Source organism: Carettochelys insculpta, chromosome 3 (genome assembly GCF_033958435.1).
Source record: "Carettochelys insculpta isolate YL-2023 chromosome 3, ASM3395843v1, whole genome shotgun sequence".
In the NCBI taxonomy this organism is placed as follows: Eukaryota; Metazoa; Chordata; order Testudines; family Carettochelyidae; genus Carettochelys; species Carettochelys insculpta.
The window spans coordinates 209,611,429-209,629,851 of record NC_134139.1 but is presented as its reverse complement, the minus strand read 5'-3'; the positions used below and the strand labels follow the sequence as shown (position 1 = coordinate 209,629,851).

At 43.4% G+C, this 18,423-nt stretch overlaps 1 protein-coding gene across 8 annotated transcripts in view; it reads right to left on the bottom strand.

The window, feature by feature from the left end:
- DTNB (dystrobrevin beta) overlaps positions 1–18,423 on the bottom strand; it is a 361,871-nt gene that overhangs the window by 173,353 nt on the left and 170,095 nt on the right. For all 8 annotated transcript variants that reach the window (XM_074991528.1, XM_074991530.1, XM_074991531.1 and 5 more), the window contains one exon: positions 120–197. In XM_074991528.1, coding sequence (XP_074847629.1) covers positions 120–197 — 78 coding nt within the window. The remainder of the gene's footprint in view (positions 1–119; positions 198–18,423) is intronic.

Here is an 18,423-nt window from a genome sequence, read left to right as displayed (position 1 = left end):
TTAAAGAGGTCAAAAAGCAGCAGTGGCAACCAAGCCTTGTTTTATGAACATCAGACACACTCAGAGCAGCTGCAGTAGCATTTGGACAAGTCAGAAAAAGTTAGTGATGGTATACATACCTTTTTGTTGGAGTGGGTGCTCCAGAGGACATGTGGGTAACCATGGTGTCGTTCATGTTTGTCAGAGGTCGAGGAGGACTAAAATAAGAAAGTATTCCATGTTAATGATTAAAACCAGTAGTAAATACACAAAGGTGAAAACAAAACTACTATTCTCTGTAACAGCACTGGGTCAAAGGTACAACTAACTCAAACACGTAAGTAATAGCAGCAGCTACAAAGGTAAGAGTGTTGTGTTCAAATTACCATAAAGAGTTCATGTGTCAGGTTAAAATGAGAATAAAAACAGTTATCTGTACAGTAACTGTTGCTCTTCAAGATACTGTGCACATATATTCCACAGTAGGTGTCTGTGTGCCCTATGTACCTGAGTCAGATTTTCACCTGTAGTAGAACGAGGAGGCATATGTGCTCCTGCTCTTCTCATACTCTCACACAAGGGAATGAAAAAAAAACAGTCCAGTAGCACTTTAAAGACTAACAAAATTCAACATGCAAGGGAATAAAAAAGGTAGGGTCACCACTTCCTCGTTCTTCCTTTGCACTGCCACATATAACGTCCAATGTGGCAGTAAAGTTTCGAGGGTCATAGAACATATGTATGTGCAATATATCTTATTGAATAAACAGTTACTGTTTGGGTAAGTAACTTAAAAAAAAAACAAAACAGAGGGGCTGTGCACATATACATTCCACAGCAGGGACTTATCTGCAGTTCCCCTGTAGGCTGAGAGATTTTGAACCCTCTGAACAGAGATAGTGACGCCAATTTGCATCATTGTGAGAGGTTTTGAAAAATGGAGTATTTGGAGGAAAAAGCACTAGCAGATAAATGTTTGCTTCAGATAATGGTTATGTTCGAGGAATAAATTTAGGGTATAGTATAGTCTATGGAAACCTTGCCTTTATGGAAAACCACAAAAGGAGGAAGTCAAAAGGGCCTGAAGTTCTGAAACAGTTCTGGCAGAAGCAATCACCACCAGACAAGCTATCTTCATAGACAATAACGGCAGCAATGTTATAGATGTAGGCTCAAAAAAAGTGCCTATGAGTCTGGAGTGAGCTAGATTGAGAGGTCATACAGATAAAGGATCAGATACAGGAGGATAAAAATTGACTAGCTCTCCTGGGAAAAGGTCAGGAGTTAGTGGTACTGTCAACAACAATCAAAAATGTTTAGAGTACTTCATCACTGACACAGAAGACAAAATGTGGCATTTGTCACTAGCTTTGTACTTTGAATCAAATGCAGCTGTAGGAAGATGCCTCTGCACTGAGTCTATCACAGGACAGACGTGAAGACAAAAACCCTCTGTTTTTTATTCCTGGTTGAACAGAAGGCATAAACAGGTCACTTGTTCCTCATGTGGTCTTCACCCAAACAAATCAAACAGCTCCTGTGCCTATTTGAAACAGGGAGAAAAAGCCCCATGCATGGTACATGGCTGAAAACCTGAGGATTATTTTTCGTAATATATCCTTCAGGTAACTATTAAAAGAAGAATACAATAACTAAATATAAACCACAGCCACATTCTAAAGGAAGACTCAAGTTCTGAAAGGTGAATAATCAAAGCAAATGTTATGGGGAGCTGCAATTCTCACACAGGGCAGAGAGAAGAAACTAAAAGGAGTCAGCAACCACACTCCTTTTACATGCTTGCCTTGAATTACGAGGAGAGCAGGGAAGCATGCACTGTTAGTACTACTGCTGGAAAAAGCCTGAGACTCAAGTGATCTGGGCACACATACACGCCTAGTGACGTGTATATGGGCACAATAACTTCAAGGAGAATACATATTTGGAGGAGTATCGGTTTCAGAACTGAGCTTTTAATTTGTCTCAGAATTAAAACAATCCAAGCAACCTTTTAAATTTAGGCAATTATAATATTTGTAGGTGGAGGCTGGTGGACCTGCTCACATGCCAAGGAGAAAGAATCAGCCGTGCCCAGTTTATTTTGTTATCCCTTCCCCAGGGCTCTGTTTGTTCCTCAACACACACATAAAAGGCACATGAAACAGCAACAAAACCCCCAACTATTCTGTTCTTGACTGAGACTGTGAGCCCTAACTGCACTGATCTGTTTTTGATGTGGACACTTGCCCACTGCGAACTGGACTACACCACAGGAACACTAACCCAAGAACCTATCCCAGCAATTGCCAGTTCTGTCCATATCTCTCTACTCACTGGACCAAACCATATCAGCCACACCACCAGCCGCTCATATAACTGTACGTCCACTACTGTGAAATATGCCATCAAGCGCCAGCAATGCCCCTCTGCCACATACACAGGACAAACTAGACAGTCTCTGTGCCAAAGGATAAATGGATACAAATCTGACATCAGGAATAGTTGCACACACAAACCTGTAAGTGATCATTTTAACCTCCGTGGACGTTCAATAATGGATTTAAAAGTAGCCATGCACCTACAAAGAAATTTTTCCACAAGATTACAGAGGGAGAGGTCTGAATTGGAGTTCATTTACAAATTTAACACCTTTAACCTTGGCCTAAATAAAGATCTTAACTGGCTTATGCATTATAAGGGCAACTTCCCCACCTTTGACATTCGCAGGAATGAGACACATCCAACTTAATTTGCTTCATTAACTGGTCCTACTAGTGACAGGTAACTTCCTTCCTCTCCCTATAGTCAAAAAGTTTTCTAACATATAGAACTAGAAGTCACTTAATGACTCAAAGTACTGAGTCAAACCAGAGAAGAAGCTATCTTGAATTTCCTTCTACTTATCACAACAGAATATGTATGAAATTAATTTATAATCTCTTCAAAGCAGGGACCATGCCCTTTTATGTGTTTTTGTACCACCTAGTACTAGAAGGTCATAAGAATTACTTGCACTCTAAACAGATCAGCAGAGAAAGGGATAAACAATTCATAGAATGATGCAATATTTGGGGATGAGATTTCAACAAAGTTAATTTTTAGCAATGTATCCATTTACAGCGCTTTCCCCATCAACTGTCTCTGTCAACAAGTTCAGGAAGCAACTTCCCTATGGCTGGTGGTGTGTTTTTGACTGTACATTTTATGCACTAAAAATACACAAGGCTGTTTTGTCAAAGGACTCTATTTTTCATGAATGTTGTGGTACTGTTTGCTGAATGCCCTAAGTAAATTGTTTAGAGAACATAAAATTCTGTGCATTCTAATCCTAATATTTATCTTTTTCTTTTCATTTTGCTACTTGTATTTATAATCTACCTTCTGTCATCAGCTCTTTTGTTTTTAAGGCTTCTCTCACTCTGGTATGTAAACATACCTCAAACTGACTTTTCGGTGCTTACATTGTTAAACAAAGAAATAGCTTCTTCAGAATAAGATTTAACTAAACCTCTGCTTCCTGCTAAAAATGGTGCAACTTAAGAGTCAATCAAAGGTAAGAATGACAAGGAGGAACCATGTGGAAGCTGCTTGTGAACGCTGCTAGGGAACAAAAGGACTTTTTGCAATCTTTGGCCATGTCTAAGGGTGCGTCTACACTAGCCCCTTGTTTCGAATTAATTTCGAAAGGGGGCCCAATTTTGAAAGAGGCTGAAGAGGGTCTACAAGCCCAACAGCCTCTTTCAAAATTGTTTCCGGTGAAAAGGGGCACAAATTTCACAACCGCTCTTCCCATCTGGGATGAGGAAGAGCAGCCTCTTTCGAAACCAAATTTCAAAATAGGGCATGTGTAGACGCTCCAAGCCCACAATTTCAACATTACGGGTCTGCCATGGTGGCAGCTCCAGAGTGCGCTGACACACACTGGCAAGCCCCAGTGGGGCTCTATGGTCCCTGGGACAGCCCCGGAAACCCTGTGCAGCAAGCTGAGAGCGTGCCCAGGGCCTGAGGAGTATGAGTTTTGCCTGGTAAACGCTCCAGCAGCCCAGTCAGACGCGCCACACAGACCTTCTGCTGGATGGCGAGCCCCCCCCCCCCACTCCGGGGAGCCCCAGGAGGCCCCCACCTCCCAGCCCGAGTGTTGCCTGAGGAGAACCAGGGCCAGAAAAGAAGAGCTCCCCCCTGGACAGAGGCCGAGGTAAAAGACCACCTTGGCCTCTGGGTGGAGGAGGTGCTGCTCCTTAGCAGCGGGAGGCCCTGCAACGCAGCTGCCTTTGAGCGGCTGTCACTGGGCCTGCAGAAGCAGGGACACCCCCAGTGCATGGCCGCTCAGGTCCAATCCAAGGTGAAGGAGCTGAAGCAGGCCTATAGCTGGGCCAGGGACGCCCGCAGGCAATCATGAGCTGAAGCCAGCCCAAGGTGCCCACATTACCGGGCATTGGAACAGCTCCTCAGCCCGAAGGACGTCCCCAAGCCGCTGGCGGTGGCTGACACAGGCAGGCCCGACACCGACTGGGAGACAGACCCACAGGAACAGCCAGGACCCATGAGCCAGACCACATCAGCGGAGCCAGGGAACAACTTGGGGGGGGGGGGCCATGGGGGGAGGCTGCTCATGATCGCACTCAGCTCTGGTACCTCCAGCCAGGCCCCCTCGAGGCCGGTGTCCCTGGACCTGTTCTCCAGAACCCCAGGTAGGTAACAGGTGGATCAAGCAGTCCGGGGGGGTAGAGGGGGAGGGGCTATCCCACGGTCACCTGCCCAGTCCCAGACCCAGGCACAGCACCATTCAGCACCCACACTTGTGGACAGCACCCTGGCCCTCCAGACCGGTAAGGGATGCGGGGGACACGCTGTAGCCAGCGGCCAACTCCACAGATGAGATCCCAGCGGGCACATGGGAGCCAAAGGTGGGTCCGCAGGGGAGGCATCACCTCTGGGGATGGTCCGGGATGGCGGGGGTGGCGCAGGTGGAGCCCCCAGGCCCAGGCCTGGGCGACTGCACTGATGGGTGGCCTCTCTCCCCCTTATGTCTCCACACCATCATCTTCTGAGGGCAGACCACACCCACGCCACCATCTGACAGAGCTGGAGAACACTCCTCCCCCTTGCCCAGGCTGCCATCTGCCTGGCCCCAGAGGGCCCAACAGCAACACCGTTACGACCCTCAGGAGGCGGCGGAGGCCCACACTGAAGCCATCTGGGAGCAGACCGCCATGCTCCAGGAATGGCTGCAGATGGAGCAGGAGGACAGGGCCTGGCACAGGGAGGTCTGGGCTGAGGTGGCTGCAGCCCTCTGACAGCTGGCCCCCCTGCCACCTTTGTCCTCCCCCGCCACCCCCGAACCTGCTCCCAAAGCCCCAGAACTCATCGCCCTCATCCCACCCACCCTCAGCCCGTCTGCCTGGCTTGCCCTGGGCTGCTGGCTGATTGCCTGTGTGAGCCAGGGGGAGGATCTCCCCCCTCAGTCCCCCCAGCACCTCATCTCCTCTCGCCCCGCCTCACCCAGCCCACCCCATCCCTTAGCCCCTGGCTGATCCTACCTCCCCGTCCTGCCAGCCTTGGTAAAATTTTTCCACTGGTTAATTATTCTTGCCTTTTAAAATTTACATCATATTTCCAGTTTGAATATGTCGCCTAGTTTCAATTTCCAGCAATTGGATCTTGTTATGCATCTGTCTGCTAGGTTGAAGAGCCCCTTAAATATTTGCTTCCCAAACAGTTACTTGCAGACGGTGAACAAGCCAACCCTTAATGTCTTCTTTGTTAATCTAAAAAGACTAAACTCTTCAAGCCTATCACTTTAATGCAGGTTTTTGAATTCTTTAATCATTCTCATTAAATGTATAGGGTGTATAGGGTCTAAATTAGATTTTTTTGGGGTCCATATTAGTCATACCACTCAAGAGGGAGACATTGGAGTGTACAGTGCTCTGAAAACTAACTCCATGTGCAGCAGCCATTAAAAAGGGCAAACAATGTCAGGAATCATTAAGGGAATTCATACTATATTCGAGATGCAGGCATACCATGGATTTATATAGCGAAGATATGAAGATGTGGTTGCCTCATATCAAATAAGATAAACTGGAATCGGAAAAGTTTAAAAAACAGTAAGAGAAATTATTAGGGGTATGGAATGCTTGCCATATAAGGAAAGACTAACAAGACTGGGACTTTTCAGATCGGAAAAAAGACAACTAAGGGGTGGGGGTATGATAAAGGTCTTTAAAATCATGACTAGTGTGGAGGATGTAAATAAGGAAAAAAACTGGCATTGGCTACTGTTGGAAGACAGGATCCTGGGCTAGATGGACTTTTGGTCTGACACTTTATGGCCATTTTTATTTTCATTGCTCTTTTATGAGTTCTCTCTAATTTAGCAACACCCTCCTTGAATTGCTGACATCAGAACTGGATACAATATTGCAGCAGTGCCCACACCAAAGCCATATACAGAGGTAACATTACCTCTTTATTCCTACTCAAGATTCCTGTTTACCTATCCCAGGACCATAGTAGCCTTTATGGCCACAGCACTGCACTTGAAGCTCATGTTTATCTGATCATCAGTCCCTGGAAAAATCATGGAGGGGGTCCTCAAGGAAGTCATTTTGAGGCACTTGGAGGAGGGGAGAGTGATCAGGAATAGTCAGCCTGGATTCATGAAGGGCAAGTCATGCCTGACCAATCTGATTAGTTTCTACAATGAGATAACTGGCTCTGTGGATAGGGGAAAGTCAATGGATGTGATTTATCTGGACTTTAGCAAAGCTTTTGATACGGTCTCCCACAATATTCTTGTCGGCAAGTTAAAGGAATGTGGATTGCATAAATGGACAGTAAAATGGATAGAAGGCTGGCTTAGAAGGTTAGGCCCAGAGGGTAGTGATCAACGGTGCGATGTCGGGATGGTGGTTGGTTTCCAGTGAAGTGCCCCAAGGTTCGGTTCGGGGTCCTGTTCTGTTCAACGTCATGAACTACATGAGCTACTGTGCCTGTGCTGGAAAGAGGGTGAGGTTCCACAGGATATGCGCGACGCTAACATTGTAACGTTGTATAAGAACAAAGGAGACAGAAGCGACTGCAACAACTACCGTGGAATCTCCCTCCTAAGCATCACTGGTAAACTGTTCGCTCGCATCATCCTTGGCAGACTCCAGAAGATTGCTGAGAGGGTGTACCCCAAATTGCAGTGTGGATTCCGCGCAGAGAGGTCTACCGTTGACATGGTCTTCTCTCTCAGGCAGCTGCAGGAAAAGTGCAGGGAGCAGAGGAAGCCACTCTACATAGCCTTCATCGACCTGACCAAGGCCTTTGACTTGGTCAGCAGGGATGGTCTGCTCAAACTGCTCCACAAGATAGGCTGTCCTCCACGGTTACTCAAGATGATCCAGTCGTTCCACGAAGACATAAGAGGAACCATCCAATATGACGACGCATTATCAAATGCTTTCAGAATCAGGAGCGGCCTCAAACAAGGATGTGTGCTTACTCCGACATTGTTCGGGATTTTCTTCGCACTCCTCCTGAAGCATGCCTTTGGATCTTCAACAGAGGGCATCTTGCTGCACACAAGATCTGATGGGAAACTGTTTAACCTTGCAAGGCTGAAAGCTAAGTCTAAGGTGCGAGAAGTCCTCATCAGAGACATGCTGTTCGCAGATGATGCTGCTGTAGTGTCTCACACAGAAGACCAGCTTCAAAAACTGCTGGATCGGTTCTCCAAAGCGTGCAAGGACTTTGGGCTTACCATCAGCTTAAAGAAGACAAACATACTCGGTCAGGATGTTGCTGAATCCCCATCGATCAGCATTGAGAACTATACGTTAGAGGTCATCCACGAGTTCGTTTACCTCGGGTCCACCAACACTGACACCCTGTCGTTGGACGCTGAGCCACAACTCTGTCCAGACTCAGCAAGAGAGCGTGGAACAACAACAAGCTGTACACTCACACCAAAATGCAAGTCTACAGAGCCTGCATCCTCAGCACCCTCCTTTATGGCAGCGAGACTTGGACCCTGTATGCCCATCAGGAAAAGAGGCTGAATGTCTTCCACTGGCGCTGCCTCAGGCGCATCCTTGGAATATCATGGAAGGACAGAGTGACCAACAATGCCGTCCTCGAGCAAGCTGGAATCCCAACCATGCACACCCTCCTCAGGCAGCATTAGCTCCACTGGCTTGGCCACGTCCACAGGATGAATGATGGAAGGATTCCAAAAGACATCCTGTATGGTGAGCTAGCCTCTGGCAGAAGACCTCCCAGATGCCCCCGGTTGCGCTACAAAGATGTCTGCAAGAGAGACCTCAGAGAGGTAGACATTGAGCTGGACAACTGGGAAGAACTAGCAGACGACCACAGCAGATGGAGGCAGGGGTTACACAAGGGCCTTCAGAAGGGCGAGATGAAGATCAGACAGCTAGCAGAGGAGAAGCGAGCGCACAGAAAGCACACTAAGGACTTGTCAGACACCCGCTACATCTGCAAGAGATGCAGAAAGGACTGTCACTCTTGTGTGGGTCTTCATAGTCACAATAGACGCCGTAAATGAAGTCCTCAAATGAAGCTTTAAAGGGCGCGATCCATAGTCTATGCAGACTGAAGGATGCCTACCTTACCTTACCTCTGTTCAACGTATTTATCAATGACCTGGATGAGGGGTTGGATTGCACCCTCAGCAAGTTTGCAGATGACACTAAGCTAGGGGGAGAGGTAGATACGCTGGAGGGTAAGGACGGGGTCCAGACTGACTTAGACAAATTGGAAGACTGGGCTGCAAGAAATCTGATGAGGTTCAATAAGGACAAGTGCAGGGTACTGCACTTGGCCCAGAAGAATCCCAAGCATTGTTACAGGCTGGGGTCCGACTGGCTCGGTAGTTTTGCAGAAAAGGACCTGGGAGTTGTAGTGGATGACAAGATGGACATGAGTCAACAGTGTGCCATTGTAGCCAAGAAAGCTAATGGCATATCAGGTTGCATCAAGAGGACTGTTGCCAGGAGATACAGAGAAGTGATTATTTCTCTTTATTCAGCTTTGGTGAGGCTGCATCTGGAGTACTGTGTCCAGTTCTGGGCCCCCAAATATAGGAAGAATGTGGATACACTGGAGAGGGTCCAGCGGAGGGCGACCAAAATAATTAGGGGGCTGGAACATATGACTTATGAAGAAAGGTTGAGGGAATTGGGACTGTTTAGTCTGCAGAAGAGAAGACTGAGGGGGGACTTGATAACAGCCTTCAACTTACTGAAGGGAGGCTGCATAGAGGCTGTTCACAGTGGTCACGGATGGCAGAACATGGAACAATGGTCTCAAGTTGCGGTTGGAAAGGTCCAGGTTGAACATTAGGAAAAACTTTTTCACTAGGAGGGTGGTGAAGCATTAGAATGGTCTACCCAGAGAAGTAGTGGAGTCTCCATCCCTGGAGGTGTTTAAGTCTTGGCTCAACAAAGCCCTGGCGGGGCTGATCTGATGGGTATGGTCCTGCTTAGAGCAGGGGGCTGGACTCGATGGCTTTTTTAGGTCCCTTCCAGCTCTATTGTTCTATGATTCTATGACCTTTTCACTTCCACCAATTTGATATACACCATCATGTGCCAATAATGTTCCTCTGCCATGTACGTTGGACAAACTGGACAATTACTATGTATTGAACATAAGGAATCTGAATACACATAAAATGGTAAGTGAAAGCATTAACCTGGCAGGATACTCCATAAATGACTTTAAGGTTTGTGTACCACTACAAAGAGATTTTAACACCAGATTACAAAGGGAGACATCTGAATTGGAATTCATTTGCAAGTTTGATTCCTTTAATTGGGGACTCAACAAGGATCTCAATGATCTTATGCATTACAAAGACACTTTCCCCACCTGTGATATTCACAGGGATGGCCGACTTCCCACTAGATTTACTCTTCACAACGGCTCTCTCTCCCCCTCCCCGCCCTTCCTTCCTCTCTTCCTATTTCTCCTTACTCTTGACATTTAGCTGATTCCTCAGTTCAATCTCAGTTCTGCTCTGGAATCTGAAGTGTGTCTTTCCCATGAAAGCACTTTACCTAATAAATAAAACTGATAGTTGTTAAGTTGCTACAGGACAGCATCTTTTCAGAGTCATTGCTTCCCAGAATATAGTCTCCCATACTCTAAATATGGTATAGAGATATTTGAATTTGTATATGCAAATGAGATCCCCCAGGGAAAAGTGGTGGGATGATCTGCATGTAGTATTATTCTGTATTGTGTAATAACCCATCTCTCGATCCTTCTTTCCCCACTCAGACCTATTTTTCTACTATACTGTGTTATCTTCTTCCTTCCTCTCTTCCACCCGCATCATTCTTTTCTCTGAAGTTCATCACTACCAAAACCTCTGCAGTCATCCCATTTTCATTTCCTCACATGCGCATACTCCTTTCTCGCTCATCTATAAAAACACTCTTTCCCCACAAAATCTCTTATTTGCATAACCACTCAAACTCTCTTCTGCCAAGCCCTCAAAGGCAGAGTCTCCTGTGGCCACCACCCACACTAAATCTCTAATACAGGATGAGCAAACTTTTCACATCTGGCCTCACTTTTCCTCCCTGAAATTATCAGCCCCGTCCCCAAAGCCCAGCCTGTCTAATGTAATCCAAACTGATGGAAATTTTGATAATGTTCATATGAAAATAAACCCTTTCAGCACATGTAAGAAAATAAGTGTGTAGAATGTAAATACACATACATAAAAACCAGTAACATATTTCAACATTTTAATGAAATGGATGAGCCTGAGATGTAACAGCCAACCATGTTATGCCACCCTTTGGAAATTTCACGCCTCCTTGACGGCCCCCCCAATTTTTTCATACCTGCTTTAAAGTACAGAAGAGCTATGCATAGGGTTAGTGGTGAGTGCTGATATTAAGAAAAAACAACTAATTTAGAGCCATCAAATTTTGTATGATGCCAACCACTGTACCTGCAGTCTTATGACTTTTTCTCTTGTCCCCCTGCTCCCTTCCCTCCTGGTCATTACTACTAGAACTTGGCCCATTTTATGGGCCAAAACTCTCTTCTAATGAAAAATGTAGTCTTTGTGATGCCAAAGAATTTAGCAAATTCATGTGTTGGTCCATCCATAATGAAGAGTAAAGTATCATTGGGACTGATAAAAATTCATATAAGCTCTTTACTTGCAAAATATTTCTGATCTGTTTGCAAGCTTCTCTATCACCTATAGGCTTGCACATGAAATAATTTATCCTCAAACATCCCAAAGGCGGACAAATATTTCTCTCCCCACTTTTACAGATGTGGAACAGATGGATGACTAAATTAACACAAAAACTATGAGAAAGGTGGAAACAAAACATAGATCTGATTCTTAGTTTAGTATTTTAACTGTAAGGCCATTTTATAAAAAGCAAACACCACCTAACCAGGCTACATATAATGTAAAGGGAAATGCATCCTGATAACATGAGGTTCTTTAAAATTTATTAAATAAGGTGTTAATTGAAAAACTATTTAAAATGTGATGGATTCTTACTTCAGGGCACTTCAAGATTTACCTCACAGCTATTTAGAAACAGTCAACTCACTTTATTGCAATTCACTGAGAACGGTTTGCACCTAACCATAATCACAACTTAGACTATGGTCTTTTCAAACACTTCCCTCCAGCCTCCCACTCCATGGTAAGAAAATCACTGTTTGAAAATAGAACCTGATCAAATTATATACTTTTTTTTCCTACTATGTACTTTTATAGAAGCAGAGTTAGGATGGCAATGTTTCCTTATTCTATAATTCTTAGAATTCCTGAGAGGCTCTGTATCATGGAATAGCAGAATTGGAATGAACCTTGAGAAGTCATCAATTCAAGAGGTCACCCTGACAGTTTTCCAACCTGTTCAGAATAATCTCCAATGATAAAGATTTTACCACCTCCTTTGACAATCAATTCCAGCACCTAAGCATCCTGTCAGTTAGGAAGCTTTTCCTAATGTCCAACCTAAAGCCTCCCTGGTTGCAATTTAAGCTCATTGGTTCTCTTCCTATCACCAGGAGTTAAGGAGGAGAATTTTTGTCCCTCCCTTTAACAACTTTTTAGATACTTGAAAGCTGTTCTCATGTCCACTCTCAGTTTAGTCTTTCCCAAACTAAACAAACAATTCTTTCAATTTTTTCCTCAAAGATGGTCTGTTCTAGTTGTTTAATCATTTTTGCTGCTCTTCTCTGGACTGTCTCCAATTTGTCCACATCTTTCCTGAAATGTGGTACTCAGAACTGTACATAATACTCCATTTGAGACCTAATGAGTAGAGCAGGAGAATTACTTCTTGTGTCTTCCTTACAACACTCTTGTTGATATATCCCAGAATGATGATTTTTTTTTCCAACAGTATCACATTTTTTACTCCTATTTATATTGTGAGGCCACTGTGACCTCTAGATCTTTCCACTGTATTCCTCTGTAGGCAATCATTTCTCATTTTGTATGTGTTCCTTCTTAAGTGGTGTACACTTCATTTCTTCGTACCAAATTTCATCCTATTTACCTCGGAACATTTTGTCCAGTTTCCCCAGATCATTTTGAATTACAATGCTATCCTTTCAAAGTGCTTGCAATCCCTCTCAGCTTGGTATTAGCTGCAGCCTTTCTAAGCATACTCTCTATGCTATCATCTAAATTATTAATTAAGGTATTGAACAGAACCAGACCCAAAACTGATCTTGCAGAACCCCAACTGTCATGTCCCTCCACCATGACTGTGTACCATTGTTAATTACTCTCTGGAAGCAGTTATCCAACCTATAATGCACCCCCCTAAAATGCATAATAATATCTCCATTAGGTTGTATTTCCTTACTTTATCAAGGAAAAGGTCATGTGAAACTGTGTCAGATGTCTTATTCAAGTCTCAATATATCACATCTACCAATTCCTCCTTATCTACAAGGGTTGTTCTCCTGTCAAAGAAAGCTATCAGCTTGGTTTGACATGATTTATTCTTTCTAAACTCATGCTGTTATTTATCACCTTATTACCTTTGAGGTGTTTGCAAATGGACTCCCTAATTATTTGTTCCATTATGTTTTCTGGCACAGAATTTAAGATGACTGGACTGTAATTCCCTGGCGTCCTCATTTCCATTCTTATAGATAGGCACTATACAGTAGAATCTGAACGTTAGTGAGGGGTCCGTGTTGAGAACCCTAGCAAATGTTGAAGTTCGCAAACATTGCAGCTGTTGCTGTTTGGTCCCTGGTCCTACAGTCCCTGCACAAGGTCTGCTCTGCCATCTGCAGCAAGGCAGGCCTCAGAAACATATGCACGGAAGAGGTGGTTGGGGGGGGGGGGGACCTTTAAGGGAGCACCTGGCCAGCGCTCCTGGAAGGGCTTGCCGGCTATGTGACCCCATCCATAGCATTTCCTGCTCTGCTCTTTTGAAAGAGAGGCCAGAAGAATTTTTTTGGAAGAGCGCTGCAGTGTAGATGTAGCCCCAATGTCTCTAGCTAGTTTGAGCTCATTCTGTGCTTTGGTCCTCCTGAATTTTGAACCTATATATATGTTATGTTACTTGCAATTTGACCTAGTTTCCTCTTTTTGCAGAGCTCCTTTTTGATTTGTAGACCTTTCAATATCTCTTGGTTTAGCCAGTGTGGTCTCTTGCCATACTTTCCATCTTTCTTATGTAGGGGGAATAGTTTGCTTTTGTGCTCTTCATAGGGTGTCTTTGAAAAACAAAGAGAGGGCACAAGAACAAACTGTCTTGGAATACTCTCTCTAAGAAACTGAGATTTCACACATTCATTGGCATGACTGTGTGAAATCCCATCCCATTTCATTATGACATGCCAGCTATTTTCACAAAAGACTACAGCCATGACCAATACTCCCTCTATTTTTCCCAGCCATGTGTGGAATACATTTTGTTAGGTGCAGTAAGGCATGTGGAGATGTGCACCACCAAGGCTAGGGTTACACTACAGAAGTCGCTGTTGGAAGACTTTCTTGACAAAACTTCTGTTGATAGAGTGCAGCCACACACAAAAGCCAATTGGAAGAGAGCTCCACTCTGTTGACAGAGTGGCCGGACTTCCCAGCTGCTCTCTCCACAAAACAGGCACCAGGAAGCATAGCAGACGGGGCTACCCCTTGTTATGGATGCCCTATCTGTCAAGAGAAGAACCCCCAGAGGGTCCACACAGCCTTTTTGTCGACAGAACCTGCCAACAGCAGCATTATGCCTCATGCCTGAGAAGCAGAACGCTGCCAGCAAATGTGCTGAGTTTTGACAACAAGCTATCAACAAAATGCATTTTGTGTGTGAACATTCCACAAGTTTTGTTGACAAAACCAGGGTTTTGTCGCCAAATTCGCTAGTGTAACTGTAGCCCAATAGAAATACATGCTGCCGGCTGAGGGAGGCTGTGGGCATTCTGCTAATCAGCTGGGCAGGAGCCCAAGCACTCAGCTTTCAGGGAACACTGGCCATATTTCTCATATTTTATTACTGGAAGAATTACTGCAATGTGGTTTTACAGTAAACTACAAAGAATAATGTCACTATTTCTGTTGCAAAATCCAAAAGGAACTTCTCCAAAGACTAGGAGTTAATTAAGCTCCACACAAAAAGGACTCTATTAGAGATAGTACATAACTCTATTAGAGACAGTATATAACTATTCCAAGACAGAAAACACATCTGTGTGCAAACCACCACAATCAGAGAGAGAGTCTCCGAGATAGAGAACACATCTAGAGACAGTATACATTCCAAAACAAAGAACATATGTGTGCAAACAACCACAATAGATCTCCCTCAGCAGTATATCAGACAGAATTTTTACACTTATTTTAGAAAGTGCATCTTTATTAATGCAGTCACTAAAACTAAATCACAGAAATCACCAGTGATGTCACTGTTTACATCAACTCTTTGTTTGCCTTAGCCTTAACTCATGTCATAAAAACCACACACATACTACAGTCACACAAATAATGCTATTCTTTCCAGCACAGAACCATTCACTAGCTGCAGACTCATGAGCTGCAACACATTTCAGGATAGCCTCTCTGTCACCGAGGCTTCAAGACATGATTTGTGCTATCAAAGATTGGTGTAGACCCCCAGCTAGACTGGCACATCTGCTAATTAGTCCTCTTCTCAAAATAGCGTTAGAAGACTAAGTAAAAGGTGAGAGATGGTTTTCAGCAAAGGAGAAATTCATGAGTAGAATCTCAGAGGTCTTAAGGGCTATTATCAAACAACATTAAGAACATTCCTTCAGCTCATTCCCTAACCAATAGTTTTACTTTTCCACTCTGTATGTCTAAAAAGTTTTTAAAAATACCGGAAACACCTTCAGAAAAATGTGTGTTAATTTTGTCCTCTGCCCATTTGCTTTAACCGGGACAAAATAGGACAGAGTGTGCATTTGAAAACAGTCTTTATTGACAGACCTAGAAAAATGAATTTACCTCTCAAATGCTTCTTATTTCTATATGCTTATTATATTATTTAGGAGATAAATATTCTCATCGTTAGCTACTGGATGGACCTATGTCCACTAATAACTGCAGTATCCATTGGTAAGTAGGAGGAAGTGAAAGGATGATTCTCCTTTTTTCTGTGCAGCACATTGCTTAGCTATAAAACAGCCATTATTCCAATCTAAATACTGGTCGTCTTCTTCCCTGTACACTACTGAGTGAATAAACTAGATTATAAGTATGTTTGATAGATATCTATTCTATACCAAGCATAAACACCAGATAAAGAGAAGGAAAACCTATAAAAATGCAGTATTTTTCAACCAAGAAAGAAGCTTGCCCCATACAGAGAAAGAGGAAGGTGGTGATATAGTCTTGCTTGCTGGCATTAGTGGTTTTAGAATGAATGAAATAGTATTGAAGTCATATACTTAGACTACTGTAAAGCATTTTGCCTGGCACCACACAACATCCTGACTAAGAAACTAATATGAAGTTAATATGGCACACAGATAGAGAGAAGCTGACAGGTCTCAAATGTAATTGAAAATGGGAAGTCATCAGTAAATAAATCATTTTGTTAGTCTTTAAAGTGCTACATGACTGCTTTTTTGTTTTGATAGATCACAGACTAACACAACTATCTCTCTGGTACTGTATTTCTAGTAGATTACACAAGGGATTGGTTCTTGGTCCTTTGCTTTCTAACATTTTATCCATGACCTGAAGAAAAGCATAACGTTAAGTATTGCTAAAGTTTGCAGATTAAATTCATGAAGAGGATAGGTCACTGCTACTGAGTCATGTGGATTTCTTGATAAGCTGGTAAAAGAAAACAACACGAATGGCAGTATGGTCAAACAAACACACAGTGAGGATCACAGAATGTATGCCATACTTACAGGATGGGGACACTATCCTGGGAAGCAGTGACTTTAAAAAGGAATCGGTGGTCATCGTGGATAATTAACAAAACATGAAGTCCTCCTATGACACTGTAATCAAAATGACTAATGCAAACCTTGGATACATAAATAGGAGTATGCTGAATGAGGATCAGACAGCTAGCAGAGGAGAAGCGAGCGCACAGAAAGCACAATGAGGACTTGCCAGACACCCCCCACATCTGCAAGAGATGCAGCAAGGACTGTCACTCTCGTGTGGGTCTTCATAGTCACAGTAGACACTATAAATGAAGCCCTCAATTGAAACTATAAAGGGCGCGATCCATAGTCTATGCAGACTGAAGGATGCCTACTGCTGAATGCGAGTAGGACAGTCATATTATCTCTGTATTGATGTGAACTGTTGCAGGAGTATTGCATCTACGTCTGGCATCCAAATTTAAAAATGATGTTGCTATGATGTTGTTGAACTGACGAGGGTTCATAGAAGAATCACAAAAAGGATTGGAAAACATGTCTTATAGTGATGGACTCACAGAGCTCAATCTATTTAGCTTAATGAGGAAAAAGCTAAGGGATGACTTGATCACTGACTGTAAGTACCTGCTGTGGGAAACACAAATTGGATGACAGAGCACTCTTCAATGTTTCAGACAAAGGTAGAACAATGTCCAGTGCCTGAAAGTTGAAGCTAGACAAATTCAGATATGAAATCAAGTGCAGTGTTTATCAGGAAGCCTAATTAACCTTTGAACAATTTACTTCTTAGAGCAACTTTGCCCATGTGATTGAAAGCCAACAGCAGCAGGTGCAGTTTCAGATTTTTCACGCGGTCCATGGAACATTAATCTTAAAATGTTGCCAGAAGTACAAATTACAGAGAACACATCAAATCACATAAAAATTAGTCAAATGCTATGGTGAGAGAAAAGCCAGTGTAAATTAGATTTTGAGAAGTGGCTAGAACCTAAATTGTGAGGAAGTGAAAGCAAGAAAAACAGCTACCCAATGTAAGAAGAAGACAGACATCAGACACCTACCCCTCAGCTACACCTTCTTATACTCTTCTGGTAGCTGCTTTTCCTATTAGACCTTGCTTTATGTTGCTCTGATGTGCAAGAGTCACTGCCACCAATGTGTCAGCTACACCATCTGTTTTATCTCCTCTAACTTTAGTCCTAAATAGTTACATTATTTAATAAGAAGTGCATGGCTTTGTGGGTGCTTCAGTCAAGTGTGTTTGATACAAAGCAACCACTCTGAAAAGTTTTGCTTATTCTTACTATTTTTCCATACTGGAGCTTCAAAATAACTTAAAGAACTAGATATCCACAGTAGGAATGTAAGGATTATGCCAGCCCCCTGTCAAGGACAAACAAGACAGGAAAAATATATTTTCTATCTTTTCCGGTGGGGATGGAAAATCTCTCTCAAAAACAAAATTTTATCTCCCCCTTAAAAATGATGGTCTTACTTTTGGTTTTATAAAGGTTTTGTCTTTCTGCTCCTCCCCCCCCCACATTTTAAAATATATATTAATTGGAAATATAGGACTAGATTCTCTGCTGTATTACAGACCTTGCTATACTGAAAGAAATCACCAAGTAGCAATCCGTGGACATAGCAAAAGAAGCAGGGGAGATTTCAGGACAATTCAGCACCTAGGGCAACCATCCTTCCATCCCCTTTGAATCTTTCACCAAGAAGAGCTTAGCTGGACCTGAGGATCCAGTCCATGTGGCTTTGATTTCTCCCACTGCATGAGAAAATGGGGCTAAAGTTTAGAGAATGAATAATCACATCACAGCTGAAGACATAATTCAGCTGCAGTTCCTCTGGTTTCTAGAGGAGAGAGGGGCTTCTATGCACACTAGTAAGGGATTCACATTCAATAAACTATTTAAACAGATCTCTGACTTGCTCAAAGAATTAGTTTCGATGCTGCAGATTATGTTAGCTCTGTGCTTAAACAATTTTGTAACTCAGGTAAGAGCTTAAGTTGGAAAACTTTTAGAAAGCCCAAAAATGTCTCTTTTCCACACAGTT